The sequence below is a fragment of the Hydra vulgaris genome, chromosome 06 (assembly GCF_038396675.1).
Source record: "Hydra vulgaris chromosome 06, alternate assembly HydraT2T_AEP".
Classification (NCBI taxonomy): domain Eukaryota; kingdom Metazoa; phylum Cnidaria; class Hydrozoa; order Anthoathecata; family Hydridae; genus Hydra; species Hydra vulgaris.
In genome coordinates, this window is record NC_088925.1 from 58,969,855 (window position 1) to 58,993,509 (window position 23,655).

The following is a 23,655-nucleotide window of genomic DNA, read 5'->3' on the forward strand; positions in this document are numbered from 1 at the left end:
ACTGGTTGAGTTTAAAAAAATAAATAATTTGAACAAGCGGCATCTTCTTACCAAAAAACAATAATTTCAGAATCAACAATTTTTAAATGAAAAAGCAGACATATCAAGAAGCGGTCATTCAAAAAGTTATAGCCAATGAATCAGGTTATGCAAATTGTATGTTATGGATGTTGTATCATAGCCTTGATTAAGGCTATGATACAATATGAAAACTATGATAGGCTGAAGATACAAACTAAATTAACAGCATAAATGTATCGGTTATGGATTGATGCTATTAAATTGGTTTGGATGACTGGATTATTAAGGCTGTGGATTAGTGAAATATAAGAAGTTCGGATTGGAAGAAAAAACAAAACAAAGTAATCACTAGTGTTAAAGAGAGTTATTTATTAAAAAGATTTTTGATTCTTCATTTTGTCAAAATGTACTATTTCAGTTTCTTTATTGTACCATGCAATCCATGTTATAAGAAAATATATTGTCTTTGCCAAAATAAGCCTTGTAAAAAAACAACTTTACTGAAATCAAACTCAAAGATATATCTTTTTTAAGGGTAAAACTAGAAATATTTTTTTTCCATTATGTCATAATTGTGTGCTTTAAATAATTTTTGTTTATTTATTCAATTTAAAATATTTTAGGGACAGTTTCATTAGTTTTGCAGTATATTGAGGGATTGTTTTTTCTATTTCAGATGATGTTGCCAAACGATTTGCAGTCAATAACCTTTCGAAAGCAGAAAAAATCAGGTGAAGATCAAATAGAAAGTTAGTCCAGTTTCTGGTATTTGTGGTATTTTTATTTGTTCATTCCGAATGCTTTTTTATTTCGTTTTTAAAAATGCTTTTAATTGGATTTGTTTGTAACTTTATTTTTCTTCATATATTTTCCTCTTTTAGTGTCAAACAAAGAATATGCGAATTATTTGAGAATTGGTTGAAATTTGCAATGAAAGTAAAAATTAAACTAGTTTCATTCTTAGTTATTGTATATAATTTTAAAATTTTGAAATAGAAGTATTGCAATATTTATTTATTTTTAGTCTTTTAATTTCCGTATTCAGTTATTTGCCCGGACTAATATAATAATCGTATATGACTTTAATAAATAAAATATAAAAATTTCACTGCGCAAAGTTATACAGTGTAAAATTGTGCTTTATTGTTTTTTGCAGTGTAGAAATAACATCAAAAATGTTAGAAAAACGTTGGAGGATGTTTTTCTTACAACGTTTGGCCAACGTCGTCAAAATAACGTTGACCTATGTTTCATTTATGCCATTATTCCAGCGTCTAAGCAACGATAGTAATGACGTTGGCTCAACGTCATTTCAGCCAAAATGCATCTTTTGTCTAACGTCTTTATAACGTCTTTTTTCTTAAAATTTAAGGTTGCTCTAACGCCTTTCCGACGTCATTTAGCTCAAATGTAACGTTGTTACAACGTCATTTTTACATCGTTGCAATAACGTTAGCAAAATGACGTCTTTCCGTTGTTTTATTTATAACATAATGCCAACGTCTTTTCAACGATGCGAAAGACGTTGGAATAACGTTGTTTTAACGACATTTTTCTTATTGGAAGTTTAACTTGAAAGACAGCACGACAGTAGGAACAACCTCAAATAGTTATAAAGGCTAATCGAAAGCAACATCCGGTTTTTAACATATTGCTTGACGCTCTAACCAACTGAACTATCCAGCCACAATTTATCCCAAAAGTTCATAATTGATATTTCCAAAAAATTTTGATATTATAAAACATTTTTCTTCCGTAGTTATTAAGGTTCCAAAGTTATTAAGGTTACTAAGCTTCCAAGAAGACCGAATTGCCTTATCACAGAACACAGCGAAAGAGCATTTAATCAGGAAGTTCATGCCTCCTTACTTATCATAACATTACGGATCCGACCCGATCCGGAATCGACCCTCAAACTTCATGTTAAATATTTCAGCTTTTGAATTTACCATTTAAAAAACAAAAAAAACTATGTATAAATTTTTAATTTATACCACTCTATGTCACTAATGCAGTCTAATCAGCTTTGTGCAGTCTTAGCAGCCGTGGTGCAGTGGATACAGTTCTGGCAGAATCCAGAGATCTGAGATTTAACGTCAGCTCTAACCCTATAAGCGACATTGGTAAGGAAGGAGGCGTGAACTTTCTTGTTAAATTTTTTTCGGCGGTGCTCAGTGATAAGAGCGCACGGTGTTTTGAAATAATCAAAAAGTGGCACTAACTCCAGATTTGCGAAAATCCGATATAAAAGTTCTGATTATGCAAAACTGTTGCAAATTAGGTATATTTTCATGTTCTGAAAGAATTTTTCTTTTTAGACCACTTGACGCTTCCCCGCAGATGCTCAAAGTTGTCATTTTTAAAAGAACAATTATATAGTTGAAAAGCAATAATTTCGAACTTTTATTTTATTTCTTAAACCACACTTGTGAACTTCCATATATTATATATCAATTGGAAGAATATTAAACAGGCTTTCAGATTTTGATGTAAAGCATTTTATAAAATTACATTACATGCCGTAAAAACGCAGAGAAAGATAACTTTTAAGAATCGGAAATAATAGCATACTTGAATGTGATTTTTATTAAATTCTGTATGTTTCTGTAAAAACCTGAGTACGTATGGATAAACTTCGACCCTTCTTCTTTTAATCCAATATAGGTTTTGATGCCGCCCGGACACGCCCAAGAACAACTATTTTCAATTTAAAAATGTTTCTACTTAAATTGCTTTGTTTTTTGTTTTTTTACATAAAACCTGACAGTCATTTTTAGTCACTGCTAAAAGTCTCGCTCCAATTTTATTTTTGAATATATTCCTTAACATATATAAAATAAAATTATTAAATTAAAAATAAATCAAAAAAATTGGATTAAGAATAAAAAATAAGAAAAAATATGCAAAGTAGAAGCTTTGATGTCATTTAATAATAACAGTTTCGAATTATTTTAATTAAGAGTAAATTTCATAGTAATAGCTAAGTATTTATTCGCTATCGGATAAACTGCTATCGGCTTCAATATCAACGCACTCTAATTGTCATAGAACTCAAACTTAATTTTAAACTTAATAAACACAAGTAGGGATTGAAAACCATGAATATTTGATAATTAAAACAATTTTCAAATTTGATTAAATTAAATGGAATTTGACAAGACAAACATATTAATATTGTTCTTAAATGGACAATAAGATTTACATCTATATTCAAAATGTTTGATAACAATATTGAATCAGAAAAAGCTCGCCGTGCAGTATTGCCCTTATTTGATGAACCAGTGCCACCTGGATGAGGTTCTACGTGTAAATTTAATTTTCCCAAAACCTTTTTTGTATGAGACTTTTTCGAGCTTTTGCATAACCTTTATTTATTTTTCCTATTGCCTGCCATTGCCTAATATCCAATTTATAAGACAAATGGAGAAGATTTTACATGAACCGGATCCAGCAATCAAGTGGACTTATCCCAAAGAGTGAAAATGCTTCTCAGTCTTAAATAATTTGTTTGTGTAATTTTCAACCTGACTCGTTTCAGTAGGTGTTGCTTTACAAAGCGGACACAATTGATAAGACGGTATTTCAGTGATTTCCGCAAAAACTTTTCCGTCAATGGCTGTTGAAAATAAAGAGCTTTTGATATAGAAACATTTTTCCATTTGGTTGCCATATTATAATTTCAGAAAGTTCATTTAGTTGTTGTTCAACAAAAAGTTTTGTTTTGAGAACAAGTTCTTTACTTTCGTTGGCGTACTTTTAGATCAGTGGTCTGCAAAATTCAACAGAATTAGGAGTTGGGTTTGACCAAACTTAATCCCAGTCATATGCTTAAAGTCTTAAGGGTACAAATGTAACAGAAAAAAGCGAATTGTCTTATAAACTTTCAAATTACTCATCGAACTTTTGATTGAATTGGGAAAAATTACTGGCTCCATCAAATCACCAATTTAATACAAAAATCAACATTTTTTTACATTTTTTTTAGATTCCAGAATATTGCTGTAAGGCGAATAAATATCTGCACCTCTTTCTTTACCTTCCGATCTTATCACCATGTACTGAGATTTAGTAAAACCATAACTTAATAAAAAAGTCCCTTTTCTCGAAACAATTTTTTTATTTTTTTGTCAATGTTTTTATTGATATCAAATGGCAATTGTTGATCTTGTAGAATGCACATGATAATTTTTTCTAAGTTCTTTTTACCTATTTGTTTGGCTGTGTGTCTTGCTGTTTCGAAAATATACTTTGTATCATATTCCACTTTTTAAGACAGATTAGAAATTGCTCTTCTTTTAGCTCGTTTTTTTTGTCTTTAAAAGTCAATATATGCTGCTCTTTCTTTAATTCTGGCGTTTCTTATACGTTTGAGAGTTTCTCGATAAGTTCTTTAAATTCAAAATTAAATACATGTTCTAACAAGGAAATTGACTTTTTATGAAATTTATACTTGGAGTTTTTAACACCTTTTATTTTTTGTTTGTACATGGTTTGTAATGTTAATAATTTTTTTTCTTATTCTTTTTCTTGAGCACCTTCAATTTTCATAACATTCTTCCTCTCCAAAAATTTTAATAACATCACTAGTCACAAAAGAAACAAAATCTTTATTCTTTAACTTCATTTAAGATGATTTGTAATTAATTATTATTTTACCCAATTTTAAATCAACAAAAAGATTTTTTGTTTCTTTCAACTTGCAGAAGATTTTGTGTTTGTATTAATTTAAAGAAACTATTTAGACTTTATATTAGTAGTAGGTCTTAAAGTTACCGCAAATACATCATTTTATGACATTATGCAATTTGGTTAAAAATGACTGTTTTTCGTAAAAAAACAAACAAAGCAATTTAAGTAGAAACATTTTTAAATTGAAAGTAGTTGTTTTTGGGCGGGTCCGGGCGGAATCAAAACCTATATTGGATTAAAATAAGAAGGGTCGAAGTTTATCCATACGTATTCAGATTTTTATAGAATCATACAGAATTTAATAAATATCACATTGAAGTATGCTATTATTTCCTACTCTAAAATGTTATCTTTCTCTGCATTTTTACAGCATGAAATGTAATTTTATAAAATATTTTACATTAATCTCTGAAAGCTTGTTTAATATTTTTTCGATTGATATTTATTATATGGAAGTTCACTGGTTTAAGAAATAAAGTAAAAAATCGAAACTATTGCTTTTCAACTAAATAATTGTTCTTTTAAAAATGACAACTTTGAGCATCTGCGGGGAAGCACCATCTAAAAACAAAAATTCTTTCAGAACATGAAAATATGTCTAACTTGCAACAATTTTGAACAATCAGAACTTTTTATATCGGATTTTTGCAAATCTGGAATTAATGCCACTTTTTGGTTACTTCAAACCATTGTGGAGCGTAAGGACTTCTAGGAGCACTTTACAGTAATAACTACAAAAAAAAAAAAAAAAAAAAAAAAAAAAAATTGAAAATATTGTTTATACCGGGGCAGCACATGAGTCCGTACCCATTAATTAACCGATTGAATAGGCCGGGTCAATAAAAAAAATTGCTTTTACTCAGTATTTGGTCAACTTAACGTGAGTTTACGTGAAAAATTCAGCAATATTGCTAAACTTTGTATTCATGTAAAGCTGAGCTTTTTCGGAGTAAAATGCTAAACTTTAAGTGAATAAAAATTTGAGCGATTTTGCTCAAATTTTTATTCACGTAAAGTTGACCAAAGACTGAGTAAAACCAATTGCATTTTTTTTATTCAACCGGCCTATTCAATCGCTTAATTAATGGCAATGTACTATTCCGGTATAAATAATATTTTAAATTATTTTTTTTTGTAGTTATTAAAGTGTTCCTAGAAGTCCTTACGCTCTTATCACAGAGCACTGCGGAAGAACATTTAACAATAAAGTTCACGCCTCCTTTTTTACCAATGTCGTTCTAGGGTTAAAGCCGGTGTCGAATCTTGGACCTCTGGATTCTGAGCCAGAACTCTAACCACTGCGCCACAGCTGCTACTCCAACCCAAACCGCTCTAAAAACGCTGAGTAAAACCAATTTAAAAGCAGCCGTGGCGCAGTGGTAGCGCACTTGCTTCTGAAACGTAAGATGTGGTTCAAACCCTACCTATGGGCAAGTTTTGCGACATCGGTTGGGAAGGAGGCGTGAACTTCCTATTAAATGCTCTTCCGCGGTGCTCTGTGAAAAGACCGTAAGGATTTCTCTTGGGGCACCTAAATAAAAAAAAAGAATTTTTTATTAACCCAGCCTTGTAGCGAAAAAAATTAAGCCAGGAAACAACCCGGTTACATGCTTAGCATTTTTTTTTTCAGAAGAAAATCCGGTTACAAACATAAAAAACAAACAATTTATATAAAAAAAAGTTTTACCTTCAAGTTGGTTATTTTAAAATAAATAAAATTTAAAATTTAAAAATTTGTGAATTTAAAATTTAAAAATTTGTGAATTTTTTCAAATGTTTTTTCAGGATTTCTTCATGTAATTTGGGAACTTAAAATTATTTAGACTTATTATTTAATAGTGAATTGGTACAAAATTTCCATTTCAAACGAACGTATAAAAAAAACTCTGTTTTTTACATTTTTATTATGGTTTTATAGTCATTTACCATATCAGAATATTTAAATGGATTTGTATCATAACTTTTTTTTAACTTTATTTTCTGTATTAATGTTTAAGAACTCATCCAGTTTAACTTACCCATTAGAATTATTATAGTTAGAGTTTAAACATCAATTTAAATTATTCTTACCAATCAGGTTTGTTTAATTCACATTTTAAATTTAGATTTTCATTTAATTTCTTTTTAAAACTAAGCTCATTGACTTTTTTAAGTTTTCTGAATCTTTTAATTGACAAATTTATCTGAACAGTCAGGTAATTTGAATAACAAAGGTGCATCATTTTCATTTATGTGTTGTATCTATGTGTGTATTGTGTTGTTGATGTGTTGTATTGTTTTCATTGATGTGTTGTATCTATTTCTGTTTTTGATGCAATGATTTCTTTTTATTTATCATGAATAATTTTTATTCCACAAAAAAGGTTTTTAATAATATTATTACCAAATTAAGTTCTATTTCTAGGGTCATAATCAATTAATTTTGATATACCAAAAATAATAATATTTTTATCTGTTTTATTCATTAAATCTGTAACAACTTGTTATATACTTGTTCACTTTATTAAATAATTGCTCTAATATAAAATTGCTTGATTTTTTTTCCCATTCAGATAATTTAGTAATTCATTCTCTAAGCTGCTGTCTAGAAACAAGATCAACTTTAACTGTTAAAATTTTTTTATTTATTTTAATTTTCTATACTAATGCAATTTATATTTCTATACTAATAAATTGGTTATAAAGATGTAACTTAAGAATAAATCCATGCATGAAAATAGTATTTTTTTAAACTTTAAGTGTGCAAAATATATTGTAATGGACATTTGGACAGCGTTGACCTTAATTCACAAGACTAAATTTATATTTATACACACACACACACATACACACACATATGTATATTTAAACCCCTCAGTGGATGAATATATTGACGAATTATATTATATTGATAGATATAAATATAAATAAATAAATCTGCAGAAGTGTGTGTATATATATATATAAATATATATATATATATATATATATATATATATATATATATATATATATATATATATATATATATATATATGAAATTTATTTTTCAGCTATAAATTCATGTTACTATGGAAACAGAAATTCCACTTAGAGTTGCTTTTCATGGGTAAATATAATTTTTTTATTTATTTATATTAAAAAACTTTTTTAATAAAGATAAGAAGAGGTTCAAATTTATTAGGATTTAATGCTGCTCAATATCCAATAGATGTTAAATGGATAGTTATTTACATTAGCATTATCAGATCTAAATTTATCTAAATATTATTTTTACTCATATAGAATTTGAGTTTTTAAGTGGAGCTGATAGCTTTATTCATATAAATGCTTTAGAAAAATAATAGGAAAGGCTTTCAAAAATTACAAAAGCAGTTGTTAAAAATTTTACATTTATTTTTTAAATAGTAATTAACAAAATTTTTTTAGTTAATTACTATTTAAAAATAAAAGATTATTGTTATTTGCAATATTGTAAATACTTAGATAGATAGATATTTATTTGAATCATAAAATGCATGTTTCAAAGGACACGAAGGCCCATACAAAGATGGACACTAACAGTGTGCCCATAAATAAATTAAAAAAATGCACCAGTACAAAACCAATAACAAAATTATAAAATTACAAATATACAAATATTACAAATATTATAAAGAAACAAAATTATGAAAAAACAAAAGTCAAAAAGTTTGTGTTAAAGTCAAAAGAGTTAATCTTATTTTAAATGATAAAAATTTTTTTGCATTCACAGCATCCGAGGTCATATTGATCCACATGTTAGCAACTCGGAAAGAAAAACTATATTTTCTTGAATCCAAGTGACAAAATTGTTTGCGTATTTTATAAATATAACCCCGGGTGTGGCTATTTTTGTCAATCTCAAAGAACAAAAATTGTTCAGTACAAATAAGTTTGCAGAAAATTTTAAAACATGTTAATAAGTCAATTTTAAGGCGCCGAACTTCAAGCGATTCCAAACCAAGCAACTGTAGTCTATTATGATAGGACAAATTTCTAAGGTTCCTAATTTTCTTAGTATATTTTTGTAGGACACTTTCAACTGATTTAATCAATCCAACTTGGTGTGGTGACCAAACTGGAGAACTATAGTCTAAAATTGGTCGTATATTGGTAGTGAAAGCTCTAACTAGGATACAAGGGTCGCAAGTTTTAAAACATTTTAAAATTAAGTATGCTCTTAAATTAGTTTGATAGATGACATTAGAAATATGTTTTTTATAATTAAGGTTACAGTCAATTGTAACTCCTAGATCATTTGGGTTGAAGGACCAAGCTAAAGTACACTCACCTAATCTATAGTTAACCTTTATACCTTTGCATAATGAGGGAGATACTATTCTAAGTGAAAAACACTTACTACTAGCAATTTTTAGTTGCCATATATCTGCCTATATTACGAGTCTAATTAGAGCGACAACTAAATCCTGGTTTAGATCCATTTATATAGTTCACGGTATGAACTATATAACTTCTGCATAAAGTTTTATACGACAATCCAGATTATTAGTTATAGCAGTTAAATCATTAACATATAATAGAAACAATGTGGGACCTAACACACTACCCTGTGGAACTCTACTGACAATATGTATTGAGTTTGATAGAGAACCTAACTTCCGATCCTAACTTGTTGATATCTATCAGTGAGAAATCCGGAAATCCAATTTAGAAGATTACCTCTTATGTTATATGCAAGTTTAACTAATAATTTGGAATGCGAGACAGAGTTGAACGCTTTTTGGAAATCAATATATACAACATTCGTTATTTGGTGGTTATCAAGTGGGGTGTTTCAATTGTTTGCAGATTCTAAAAGATTTGTACAGGTGGAGTGATTGTTCAGAACACCATGTTGGTTATGAGTTATTAGGCTATGTTGAGTTAGGTACTCTATAACATGCACATTGATCATTCTTTCCATGACGTGACTACAAGTGCATGTCAATGAGATGGGTCTATAATTATTTGGATCCACAGTAGCTCCTTTTTTAAAAATTGGAGCGACAAATGCATGGCGCCATTGATTAGGTAAAGAACTAGACTTAAAACTGGCATCAAATATAAAGGAAAGCAGAATACACAATAAATGAGCTAACTTTTTCAGAAGTATTTAGGTATGCCATTAGGACCGTACGATGTACTAGCTTTAATATCCATTAAAGATTTATACACTGCTTCTGGTGGAAAATTTACTGTTTCAATACCTATTGAATCATTAACATAACTATTAGTAGATGGAGAATAATTGTTGTCATTCGTAATGACACTGCCAAAGTGTTTGTTAAACACATCAGCGATTTCTGAAATGAAAATAACTAGTAGTAACTTCGTTACTACTAGTTATTTTGCCATTATTGTTTTTGTCTTTAAGAAGATAACTGTTTAAGTTATTGAGTTTTTGATTAACATAATCAAAAAATTTGCTGATATTGCTTTCTTTTAGTAGTTTAAGCTCGACTCTTATTTGGTAAGTGTGTATTGTTTCTTTACATTTACTAGCGTATTTGTTATATGCCTTTTTGTGTGTAATGTCTTTAGTATTTGACCATCTCTTCTATAAGAATACTTTACGATTTAACATTTTCCTGATAAACCTTAAGTAGCAATTTTTTTTTGTACAGATGAATCTTTCTAATTGGAACAAATTGGTAAATACCATTGCAAAAATCATTGGAAAAAAAGTTCCAATAATCCTCAACTGTGAAGACAAAGGAAAACTCGAAGTCCCAATTTATATTTGATAAATAAGATTGAAAATCGTTAATGTCAGCATTAAGAAGTCATAGAAGGATTCAGTATTTATTTTTGACTGATTGAAATCATTTATATTAATAGAGAAATGGACTGTATTATAGTCACTTGTGCTGAAAGGACATTTAACTGAGATAAGACTAAGGAAGGAGACATAATTGGAAAATACAAGGTCAAAAATATTGTTTTCATGAGTAGGTTCCTGTACAAATTGGTGCAAACTGTTGACTAAATTTAATAAAAGGCTATGGCACTTTCATTTGGTGATACGTAATCAATCCAGTCCATTTTAGGAAAATTAAAATCGCCGACAATAATAAATTGAGATACAGAGTGGCATTGATTATATATAAATGAAGTCATAAGTTCAATATAGGCCACATCGACTGGGGTGTAAGAAGGTGGGCAGTAGCATATAGTTAAACAGAGGTTACGGGACCTAAAGTTTAAGTGAATACAGACGATGTCGATATCCGTGTCAGTTTGAGTTATTTGTACTTGTTCCAAATTAATGTCATTTCTACAACAAATTGCTACTCCTCCACCAATTTTGATTTATTTGCAAGACTTTTGCAAGACTAGCATTTATAAGATATACAGAATTTTTTAAACATGGATTTGAAGAAATTTTGTCATTACTAATACAACTGATTAATTTAGAATTGATTGATTTATTACGGCATTGTGTAGTACAAATTATTTTGTTTTGTTTATTCGATTTAGACATAAATGATTCATGTGACGAATATACAAGTTCCGATACACATAGACTTCCGTGACTTAGTTTCCTGTTGTTAAAAAAAAATTGCTATTTTACAATTTTAACAGTTCTGTCATTTTGAATACCATAATAATATAGCGTAGATTCTGAATTTAATAAGTTTTTCTTTTACATTCCTCTCTTAACAACTTAGCTTTATATCTCTCTGCCTCAGTTAAGTCAGGATTAATAAAAACATTTTTAAAGTCGCTCGAACTTTTTAATAATTTTACTGCTTTCAAAATTAAATTGCAATCAATCTTTAATCAAAATTTAAAACAACAACAAAAGGTGGTTGATTTTCTATTTTCGATTTGAGCTTAATAATTTGTTTAATGTCACCATTTATATTAATAGAGTAAATATATAATAGAGTCACTTCTTGAATTGAATTTTTATCCTCTTTTATCGCACTTGGTTTTCTAATACTTTTGATGGATTAATTCCAAATATTATTGCATTATTTTCACGTTTCCTTCTTTCTTTTTTTTCGGCTGTAACGACATTTATTAGGTGTAGTTGCTCTACTGATTTTTTAGTTATAGATTTTCCATTTACAACACTTGCCCATGATACTAAAGGTGCTGATTTGACAGGTTTGAAATTTTTTAGTTCCTCAATAGTCATGTTTAGAGCTTTGATTAGTTTTTCTTGCTCTGCTTTGATAACATTAAATTCTGTTGACTGAACATTTACTATAGTTGATAGGTTATACACATATACTTTTAATGTATACATATATTTTTTTCTTCGTAGTAAATTTAAAGTATTCTTGTGCTAATAAACACGTCTTATCTTGTTGATATCGGAAGTCAAAAAAAAAAAGATTATTCAAGAAATAAAACAAAGTCTTTTTTTTCAATTAGTTTTAGACAAAACATGATAGTGTCAAATGTTGATAAAATAAACAAATATTTTTACATTTTAAAAAACCAAAAGCTAATTAAACAGTCTATGACATTATAACATTATTACATGATTATTAAAGATTATTGCAAAGTTACAGCATTCTATGATGAATCTTTGCTGCAGTAACGAGCAGAACATGCAAACATTAGTCATTTTTGGATTGTATTTTTAGAAATCGATTGATTGTAATTGTAATAAATAACATATGTATCAATACTAATTATTTTAAATATATGTTTATTTAAAAACAATACTTTAATGTATTATATTAAAGATAAATGATGTATTATATAGTTAGTATATTATATTAAAGATGAGAAAGATATGATATCATATTTTTAACAATAAGTTTAGTTGTAAGACTTCGGCGTGATAATAACATGTCCACGGATATCAAAGTGTGGTTGCGGTACTAATGTCTTTAACTCACTAAGTCATGCCAGAAGAAGTCACCTATAGATGAGTATATAAAATAAGTTTGTTTTGCTCTTTAAGAAATTTAATATGTGCCATATTATCTGCAATTTCTAATACTTTTGCAAAGTATATCTTTGCTCTACCAGCATTAGATAGATATTCATCAAACTTTGCCGACCCACAATTCTTATATTCCATAAACATGCAAGATTATTTATTTGTAATATATAAACATCAAAAGCATTTAGTTAGGCAAAAACCTTTTTTTTATAATATATAAATTATCTTTTAACATCCTTTATGCAACATTTATTCAGAATTTCAAATAAAGGTAAAATAGTTTTGCAATTTTTTTAAAAGTTTTTTTCTAAATGTCATCTAAAATCTAAGTCTCTCCATCATAGGTTATCATAGATTCTTATTTTTTGCTAAACTTTTTATAAAAAAAAGCAACTGGCATTTCAAAAAGTCTGCGGGTGACTAAACTTAATGAATTGGTTGCTTTCAGTGGCCCTTCTGACTGTTAAGCGACCAGGGTTGATATTTGACTGGGGCTGGGGCCGGGGTCAGGTTTGATAAAATATAGCCAGGGCTGGGTTTGTGACAGGAGCTGCATAAACATATACATTCCAAAGTATAATATTTTTTTCAAAAATTATATTATATTTTGTATATATAAACACCATTATGATCAACATGACCATCATTATCATCATAATCATCAAGATCATCATTATCATCATCATCATCATCATCATCATCATCATCATCATCATCATCATCATCATCATCATCATCATCATCATCATCATCATCATCATCATCATCATCATCATCATCATCATCATCATCATTATCATTATTATCATTATTATAGTTGTCATCATTATTGTTATCATGATCATCATGATTATGATCATCATCGTCACCTTGATCATTGTCATAATCATCATCATCATCAGGCTTTAGCCTTCCTCTTTTATGCTGTTTCTCTAATCATGGTCAATGCTCAAACAAGTTATTATCTCTATTACAATAAACCAAAAAACATTCTTGCTTGGCATTTTATTCAACAAGTTGCATCTTTTCAGTCTCTGTCCCTTCATGCTATAAAAACTTTTATTAATCCAGTTTTTTTCTTGCACATCAAAAAATCCTGTAACTCTTACCTATCCATGTAAAATTAGAAAAAAGGAAAACATTACCATGTTTTCCTTTTTTATACAGACTACAACTTTTTAAGTCTTCTTTTAACTGTTTCCTAGCTTAGAGTTTGAAAGTATATAAATATATTGTAAGTATAAAATTATAATACATAAAGAATTATAATTTTTTTCCTAGCACTGGCTATCAACCCCTGCTAAATTTTATAATTTTACTGGGGTCGGGTCCAGATTTGCAAAAAGTCTCATTTTTAGCCGGGGCCCCGATTACTTCCTACTTTTGCAACCGCCTACTATAGTGTATTTATGTAACAAATTTTTACCCTATTTTTGTTACATTAATTTATACAGTGTTTTTAGAAAAACAAGAAAAAAAACTAAGAATAATGAAATAAAAGTTTTGCTGCTCCATGCCAAACTCTCAGTTGATGTAGCGACACTCTTTTATGGCAGCAGGCTATTAGTCTATGTATGTACAGAAGCCTCAGGCAGCAGGCTATTTTAACGTCAGAGATGTTATATTATTTATAGTAGTGATGTACTAATGAAAAAGGTCAATTGTGGCTAATAATAGCGTTTAATGTATTTACATAAAGGTAATATATTAATATTAGGTATGTAATTTGCATCTATGTACCAGTAGTGGTTTAGCCTATTAGCTAATGTTGATGCCTCAACTAATGGCAATTAATCAGCTTAACTATCGGGCAATTAATCGGCCAATTATTGGTTGATAGTTGAGCTGATTAATTGACATTGGTCATGGCATCGACATTAACTAATAGGTCAAACCACTACTGGTGCATAGATACAACTTATATATGCAAATTACATACCTAATATTAATATATTACCTTTATTTACATACATTAAGCCTTATTATTAGCCACAATTAGCCTCTTTCATTAGTACATCACTAACTCATAGTGTATTTAACTATTTGAAATGTGTATTTTACCGTGTGAATTCTAAGTTCTGGTAAGAAACACCATCTGTATACTGTTTATACTCAGTTTTTAAAATTGAAGTTTAAAAGCTTTAAAAGTATTTAGGTCTATGATCCAAATCAATGAAGTAATTATTAGGAGCCAAATCAAGAAAGTATTGCAGAGTTATTTTATGTAACACAATGTCAAGTTTTAGGATTATTTAAAAAGAGAAAATTCTCCTTGAATATCCAATTGAATCAAAGCTCATTAATGGCTACAGCCTTTTTTTTCCATGGTACGAAAATTTACTATTATATTACCAAAGTTTGTCAAAGTTTGATACAGGCATGAGTCTCACATACAGTTTCAGGATTGGAAAACTGGCAGTGTTTCCTCATTTGTTATGTTTTGGCTAGAAGGAAAGTAACTAAAACTAACCATCATTTTTTGAGGAAAATTCCAAAAGAAAAAAACTATCATTGCACTAAGGTATTTGTGTTTACCTTTGAACAGGTAGGTTACAGTGTGTTAACTAGTCTCTATACAATCCATTTATCAGATTCAGGAGTTGAATTATCTCAAATTAGGCTAATCGCTAGTTTTGTTGAAAAAAAGCTTCCCCCTCTTTGTCTTTCTACCCCTTCCACTCTTTTTTTTGTTATCATCATTATCTAATATTTGTTTAAGTATTTGATTATGATGTTGATTTAATTGATGATGCAATTCTTAATTAAAATTTTATGATAATTAAGAGCCATATAAAAACACAGCCTTAATTCACAGCTTTAATTCGAATTTCAATTAAATACCACTATAAACAGTGCTGTTTTTAGACAAAAAGTTTGGACCAAAGGTGCAGTTATAAAGTTAAAAATCTATATTTAAAATTTTATAACTTAGTCTTAAGTGTAAACAATTTAGCATAATAAAAAGAGTTTTTTAAATATAAGTTTACTAAAGAATATGTTTCTAAAAAATATTTAATGGCATTAAAAACAAATCAATTTTTTTTTTAAATCAGATGTTGTTTTGTTTTTTATCTCATTCAAAATAAATTTTAATAACTTTTTTTAATGATGTTTTCAGGGGAATTACAAATTTAAATATTCAAAAAGCATAACTTGATAATTCATTATAACAAAAAATTTAATAGTTCATAATTAATTTGCAATATTTATTAAAAAAATGAATTATTAAAAAAAAAATTTTATTATTTTTTATTTAAAAAAATAGTTATACATTTACACTAAATCTCCATCTTCATCCGTGATATGACGTTATAAACACAGAAAATAATACCTTTTATCAAAAACTTTAAAGAGTGTAAGAATAGAAATTTAACCTTAAAGTGTCTTAAATTAAATGTTTCTTAGATTTAAAACTAATAATAATTATAATAACAGTCAATAATAGTTTTATGCATTTTTTTAGCATTCCATTCTTTTTAATTGAAGTAATTTTTTAATTTTATGAGCAGTATGTTTTACTACTTTAAAAATAGTAAAAAACAGCAATTAGGATTTTTTTAATTAAAGAAATTTCAATGAGTAGTCCACAAATTAGGTCACGCGATAGGAAAAGGGAGGGAGGGGGCAAGGGTTGTAGCAATTTTGTGATGCAACAAATTTTTTTTTTTTTTAGTTTTAAATCTAGAAAAACTTTTCATTAAACAAGTGCCTATCCATCAGCTGATATTCACTCCATTGCGGCTATCAGTTGATGTATATTCACTCCACTGTGGCTATCAGTTGGTGTATATTCACTCCCCTGCAGCTAATTCAATTTAGCTTTAATTGGAAATGACTTAAATTTACTTGAATTTTAAATCAATAAAATAGTATAGATTCTGTTGCGCTTACAGTTTTATCAATCAATGATATAGTTGCAGCTGCAGTCTATGGCTGTGTATCAAGAGATGCGAAGTCCCAAAAGGACTCCGGCTTTTTCTCTATTTTTTCCAGGTCTGTAGCTTCCAGAAGCTCTAAACATGTTTGTTGACTTGTGATCTGCTGTAAGAAAAAAATTCATGAGATTTAATGACTTGGAACTTATTGTTAAGCCCGCAGTCCTGGAGTCCCGGAGTCCTTGCTGCTGTTATACCTAGGGACTCCAGGTTCAAAAAATGATTGTTCCTCTTACCTAAATCTCTTAATTTTTTTCCTATTAGTATTCCATAAACTTTTTTATACATTAAGAGCTCCTGGATACCAAAAACTAAAAAGAAGTAATCTTTTTGTGAATTTCAAATCCGGAGTCCTTTTTGGGACTCCGCATCCCTGATGTTATCAATAAAAAAAAATTAATGACAATAAAATTAGTAAATAATAATAAAATAGTTATTAAACAATGATAACAGTTTAAACAAACAGTTTTTAACTTCAAGAAAAGCATATTATGTTGAAACTATGTTGGCACCTAGTTTCCTTTATTGGGTTGCTTTAAAAAGTCTCTTAATTAATAATTAAAAAGTTGTTAATTACATTTTGTTAAACTAGTTGAAGTTGTTAAAAGCAAAAAATTTAAATAAAAAATAATAACCGCAAAACTGAAATGGTTCTAAAAAGCAATATTTTAAATAATAAATTGTATAAAGGGATATTTTCAAATCAACAAAGGTTTGCCAACAAAAAAATATGCTACCTCTTGAGAAATTTGATGAAATTTAACCGACAAAAAAGTTTGTACCTCTTGAGAAATTTGATGAAGTTTTATGTTGGAAATAAAATCTAAATTTAAAAACTCCAAATAACATTTGCTGTTGCAACTAAGTTTTTTACATTCTTTTTATCATTAGAAGAAATCAATGCAAAAAGATTGAGGGTTTAATTTTTAATCTTAGATTCTTAGAATCTTAACTATTCCTTTGTTCTCAAAAAAACATTTATCCATTTAGTTTTTTCCTTGAACATCAGTGGTTTGGAGTTCTCCGTCTTTATGTTTTCCTAACTTATACAATATAAATGTTTTTAAATCTTCTTTTACATTTTCTTTCGCAACTTCTGTCACAACTTCTTTCACAACATCTGTCACAGCTTCTGTCACAATTTCTTTTGCAACTTCTTTCGCTACTTCTGTCAAAACTTCTTTTGCGACTTCTGTTGCGACTTCTGTTGCAAATTCTGTCACAACTTCCTTCGCAACTTCTTTCGCTACTTCTGTCACAACTTCTTTCGCTACTTCTGTCACAACTTCTTTCTCAACTTCTGTCACAACTTTTGCTTCATGCTCTTTAACTCTTATTTGTATTTTGAGAACTTTTAATAAATTCTATAATAACAATAGTTGTTTAACTTTCTAAATATTTTTGTAATTAGTGACGTTATGTGTTTGTCAATGGAAACAGAAATCAAGTTTGATGATTTAAGTGATGACATTCGGGAATTATGTAAATTTCAAAATGATGAAGTTTTTACAATGAAATGGATCGATGAAGAAGGTTTTTTTTAATTTGTTTTCAAATAATATTTTCTAAAAATATCAAATGTTAGCCGTTTTATTTTTATTAATCTAGTAATAGTTATGTTGTTTAAAAGTATATTAATTTAAAGTACATTCTAGTATATTTTAATGTTGTTTAAGAAATGACAAGCTTGAATGATATTTTGACAAAACTAATATAAAATACGGGATTGTCACCAAATCAGGGAAAATTAGAGTTTTTTTATATAATAACTTTTTTATATTTTTGATATAACAAAAATTTATTATATGAAAAAATTGTATTTTTTAAGTAACTTGAATGAAATATTTCATTTCCTTCAAGAATTTCATTTATACTTTTTGCAGCTTTAGAAATATTAATAGAAAAAGAAGTCAAAAAATTTTTAGTTAATTTTAATAATCAGAACAATCTTGCTAAAATTTTGTTAAAATAATAACAACAGTTTTAAAACATGTTTTATAATAATAACAATAAAAAAAAAAAGTTTATATATAAAAATTATATAAAAAAGTAATAAAAAATAAATAAGTTTTAATATTGGAATGGCCAATGTTACCAGGCTATTAAAAAGTTGGCATTTTTCTGGGAAAAAGTCAATTTGACCTTTTTTATCCTAAAATAGCCTAAAAACTGTTCCAAATTGTAAAAAAAAAGTTTGGATCAGATGATTTTCCATTCTGGAAATAAGTGATTTTGAGAATTTCTTGCTTTTCATAAAATTGCATACTGAGCTAGATTTAAATGGTTACTCCTACCCCATGAGCCCATCAGCAAAAATTTTATATTTTTAGGTTCACCATTTAGTTTTCTACAAACTTGGATCAAAATAATTTTAAAATTTAAATGGCAACAAAACTTTTTCTGTCAATTGAAAATCACTTATATTCTTTAAAAACTTTTAAATGATAGCTTATCATTTTTTAGTTTTAAATGATAACTCATCAACTAGTCAAGTTGTGTTCAAATGATCTATTGTTTAAAAAATGACTTGTAAAAGGCACAGGTAAAATGTCTGCCAAGTGTAAAACATGCTAAATTCATTTTAACTTGTCAAATATGAGCTTGAGAGCTGTGACAACTCACATGGAATGCAAAAAACATGTTCAGAAGTCAAAGGCAGTGTTGTTGTTCTACTTTAATCCTGCACAGTATATATTCAAAAAACAAGCAGTCCTTGTAATAGATTGATCTGATAAAACTTGTCCAAAAATCTATTTTATTTTGCAAATAGTTCCAATTGTAGAACAAATACTCATTGAACTTGTGTGATGTGAACAGTCTCCTATCTCAGAAAATGTTCCCTGACAAAACTGCTGAATCCTATAAAATGGGTAGAACAAAAGTTGGTTATTTTATCTCCTTATTATTTTATCTCCTTATTATACCCATTCTGATATAATAAGGAAAGCTGGTGTGAAAACGAAACCATTCTTCATTTAACTGGGTTGAATACACTTCTGTATGGTCTAAATGAAATAAAATTCAAGTTTTTGTTGCACTTTTAAAGATTTTACAGTGTCAAACAAATTGAAGGCTTAAAAAAGGATTTTAAAGTGTCAAGGATTTTATAGTGTCAAAAAAATTGAAAGCTTAAGTGAAAATCAACAACAAAACTACAAAGGTTATTTGTAGCATTGAAGTATAAAAGCTAGAAATAAAAAGTTGAAAGCAAAGAAAAATGAAAGTAATGTGATAATGCTATAAGATTAAAAAATATTGTAGAAACAAAAAATATTTTTAGTTAATTAAAAAATACAAAAGAAACGTAGAATAAAAAATTTGTTACATTCATCTAGGCAACTGGCAAATTGACGACATCTCACAATAGAAGACAATTGTAAACTAAAATGAGAGAAGTAAAAAAATCTTGATAATGGTTACGCTGCATAAAAGAATAAAGCCAATAACCAATAAATGTGTTTCTAACTAAGAATAGTTTCATATTTTGAAGTTTGATTAAAAATTTTCATTTAATACATTTAACCATTTAACAGTTTATTAAGCATAAATTAGTGAACTTTAGTTAAGAAACTTATTTTAATTCTTGTTTTTTTATTACTTGTTATTGAAAATATTTATTATAATATTATTTAAGTTTTTGTTTATATTTTAAATGTTAAATAAGACCCATAAAATTTACTTTAAGCAAGCTTAGTGTTTTTTTATTTTTGTTTCAAAGGCCATTTTAAAAATTTTTGTTTGTTTTAAAAATGGCATGTTATCATGCAAAGTATTAAATTATTTATTTTCATTTTCAAACGAATGATTGGTTTTCTATGTAGAACAGAAATGTGGTGTTAATCAGATTTCCCCCATCAATGAAGAATTGATCATTAGTTTATTAAGAAACTGTTTATATAAATGGTAAAAACTGGGATTATATGGGTGTTATTTAGGAAGTTTCAATGTTAAGTTTGCCAATTTCAGTGAAAAAATCATGGAAAGTCAAGTAATTATATTCCTAAATAATGGTGGCAATGCTATCAATAAAATAATAAAAATTGTATTAATTTTTATCAAGCTTATATATTTTTAATTACACTATGTAACACAGTTTTTGTTCCTGGCTTCTATGTGTTATATTTCAATTGCTTATGTCTAAAGTATGTGAAAAAATGACTACATTAAGAACAAACTTTGCTTACACGACAACAGCATAAAGAAAACTTGTTTTTTTGTAAAAATAGAACAAATTTTTTTCATTTTCGTCATTATGATCAGGTAAAAACAAAGATTGCACAAAGAATAGACAAATACAGTTAGAAACCACTCAACAAGGGTCAGAAATGTTTAGATTTTCTAGATTTATGATTTTACTGTGAATCACTCTCTCAAAGTAGCCCCGAAATGTTTTGTTATACTGTCCTTGGTAACTGTCCTTGATGAAAGCGCTTGCCTTCCTCCTTAGAGTAAGTGCCCATGTTCTCCTTTAATTTTTCAAGATGCGAATTAAGGATATGGATTTTCAGAGACATTCTGAATCCCATTTTGGTGTAATTTTTTATGAGAGTCTGTGATTACCTAGGAAGCCCTAAACAACTGCAACAAAACTACTCTAAGCTGTTCTCCCTGCTCTGTTCAACAACTTTGTGAAATCCTCACATTCTATGATCTTCTTGATCTGTGGTCCAACAAATATACCAGCCCTGACCTTAGACTTGGACAGCTTTGGAAAAAGGTTATGGAGATATTGAAATGTTACTGACTCCTTGTCAAGAGCAGTAGCAAATTGCTTAATGCACTTTATGATGTTCTATCAGCGGCTCCCACTTTACATTGCTCTTCCCAACAGAAAACTTGGTTCATTTTTCTTTGTGCAATAATGCACCTTAGTGTCACTGCTGTCCCAGAGACAGGAAACAAGGAAGTTTTGTGAAACCTCCTTGAAGACCCATGAGAAATAATACCATTTTGAAGTCAGCAATCACTTTTCATCCTTAGTTGTTATACTTTAATGCACTCAGCAACATTTGGACCCTGGTGTAGTTCTCTTTAGGATGCACAGAGCAGACCATCAGGAGAGACAGGTATTCATTTCCATTGTGAAGCGACACAGCTTTGAAGCTCCGAGATGAACTGTCTATGAATAGGCGCCATTCAATAGGATTTTATGCGATACCTATAGCTTGAAATAGACCGGTAACATCATTTCAGAAGCACAGCCCATCATGCTGACTGAAGAAGTTGTAGAATCTTTGATGTTGTTTTCTCTGATCTGTGACTTGTATTCTATCATCAACCAAGTTTCACTGTTTGAGCCTGGATATCAGAAGCTCAGCATTTGATTTTGTAAGCCCAAGCTCCCTAATTAAATCGTTCATGTCTTTCTGCTTAGGAAAGTACAGCCACTTCAGTATATCCAACTTCATCTGCAGAATCATAGTCCAAATTTTCAGTATCTGCCTTGCTTTCTGTCTTGCTGCTGTCTCCTTGAGATGGCCAATACCGCCTAGGAGAAGTCGAAACAGACAGATCGGGGCTGTTTGGTACTGGGGCAATGGAAGAAAGTGTGTCCAGATAAATGATCTGAGAGGCATTTTTGCCGGTGCGACAATTCTTTGGGTTTACCATGCAGAAGTAGCAGTTACTTGAGTGATCAGTTTGCTCTCGCCTAATTCGCAGGATAGCAAACTTCATGGCTCGCTTCTCTCCTCTGTACCGACCTGTAAAATAGCACATAATACATAAGAATTATAATAATTTGAGGGCAGGAAATTTTAAAATATGGAATGATTTCAAGATGGAACGTATTTGTCTACAGTACACAACTTATGGCAAAACTTTGTAAATTCCTTGAAATGAAATAGAACTAAAGCATTGAAATTTTATGAAAATAAATTAAAATTCATCTAAGCAAGAAGCAAGTGTTTAGTTTACCTTCAAGTGTTTTCTTGCAATATTGTGTTTCTTGCATGTGAAATGTGGTGTCCAAGATTTGTCTTGGTCCCTGACCAGCACACTGAAGTATACCTTGCAGGCTATGCACATTAAACGACTTGCTTTCATAGAATACTTTCTTACTCTTGTCTTTATAAATTTTCCGCACATGTAGCAGAATGAATAGCTGGATGCCAACAACCTTGATACCATATCAAATAAGTAACTTCTTTTTAACTATGAACTGCTATCCTTTCAGTTTGCAATAGCATGAATTGACATCTTGGTTTGAGACACCTGTGCTTTTATACATGTACAGCTACTTTTAAAATGTTCAAGAACATTTTAGAATGTTCTGAAAGTTTCTCAAAAGTTTTGAAAGTTTTTTGAACGTTCTAGAGTGTTTAAGAGAATTGTAAAATCATCTGGACAACTCAAGCTGATCCAGAATGTTATAGGAGTAAGCTCTGCATTGAAAGCAAACCAAGAATTTTCTCAATAACACACAATTTTCCAAATTTCATTGTCCTGGTATCAGAAGCAAAATTTTTCTGGAATAACAGCGATTTCCTTTCTGTTCTCGACCTAACAGGTCAGGAAAACACACTTTCAACCCAATAACAGAAAAAAAGTGAAAATTTGTTACATAGTCATACCCTAAAAATCTAGGACCTAATACTGAAAAAGTATCCTATCAAAATCCCTTTAAGTTATGATTGAGTATGTTATAAGGTTCTCATAACACCAAAAGTTGAAATCATAGTTTGAAATCCAACAGAGTTATTTTAATTTTAATATTTTGTGCAGAAAGTTAAATTTGACCGTTATTTAATGATGTCACCTCTTAAAATTTTACAAGTTTTTAACTATCAAAGTGATAATTGATCACACTAAACTTTGTATAGGTACTTATAAAGAGCCTATCTGGAATTTCAATCTATATTTTTGAGCTTAGAGAATTCACTCAGCTTAGCCCTATCACGTACTTATTGTTTACGTCCATGCAAAAAATTCACAAGATTATCTCAAATACTTTAAACTTAAGTGATAATTGTGTGCCTTCCGGAATTTGCATGACTTGTCAATTCAAGATCAATCAGCCAAGAGGTAAAAATTTTCCAGGCCTGTTTAATTTTAACTCCATTGTTGTAAAAACCATCACAAGGCAAACAGCACAGTGTGATTGTTTGATCT

General features: G+C 29.0%; 1 protein-coding gene across 1 annotated transcript in view; it reads left to right on the forward strand.

Annotated features, from left to right (window-relative positions):
• The first annotated feature begins 7,731 nt into the window (after positions 1-7,731).
• LOC100197654 (protein kinase C iota type) overlaps positions 7,732-23,655 on the forward strand; it is a 48,785-nt gene continuing 32,861 nt past the window's right edge. The window contains exons 1-2 of the mRNA XM_065800563.1: positions 7,732-7,798; positions 17,957-18,078. Of these exons, the coding sequence (XP_065656635.1) occupies positions 7,761-7,798; positions 17,957-18,078 (160 nt within the window). The 5' untranslated portion in view covers positions 7,732-7,760. The remainder of the gene's footprint in view (positions 7,799-17,956; positions 18,079-23,655) is intronic.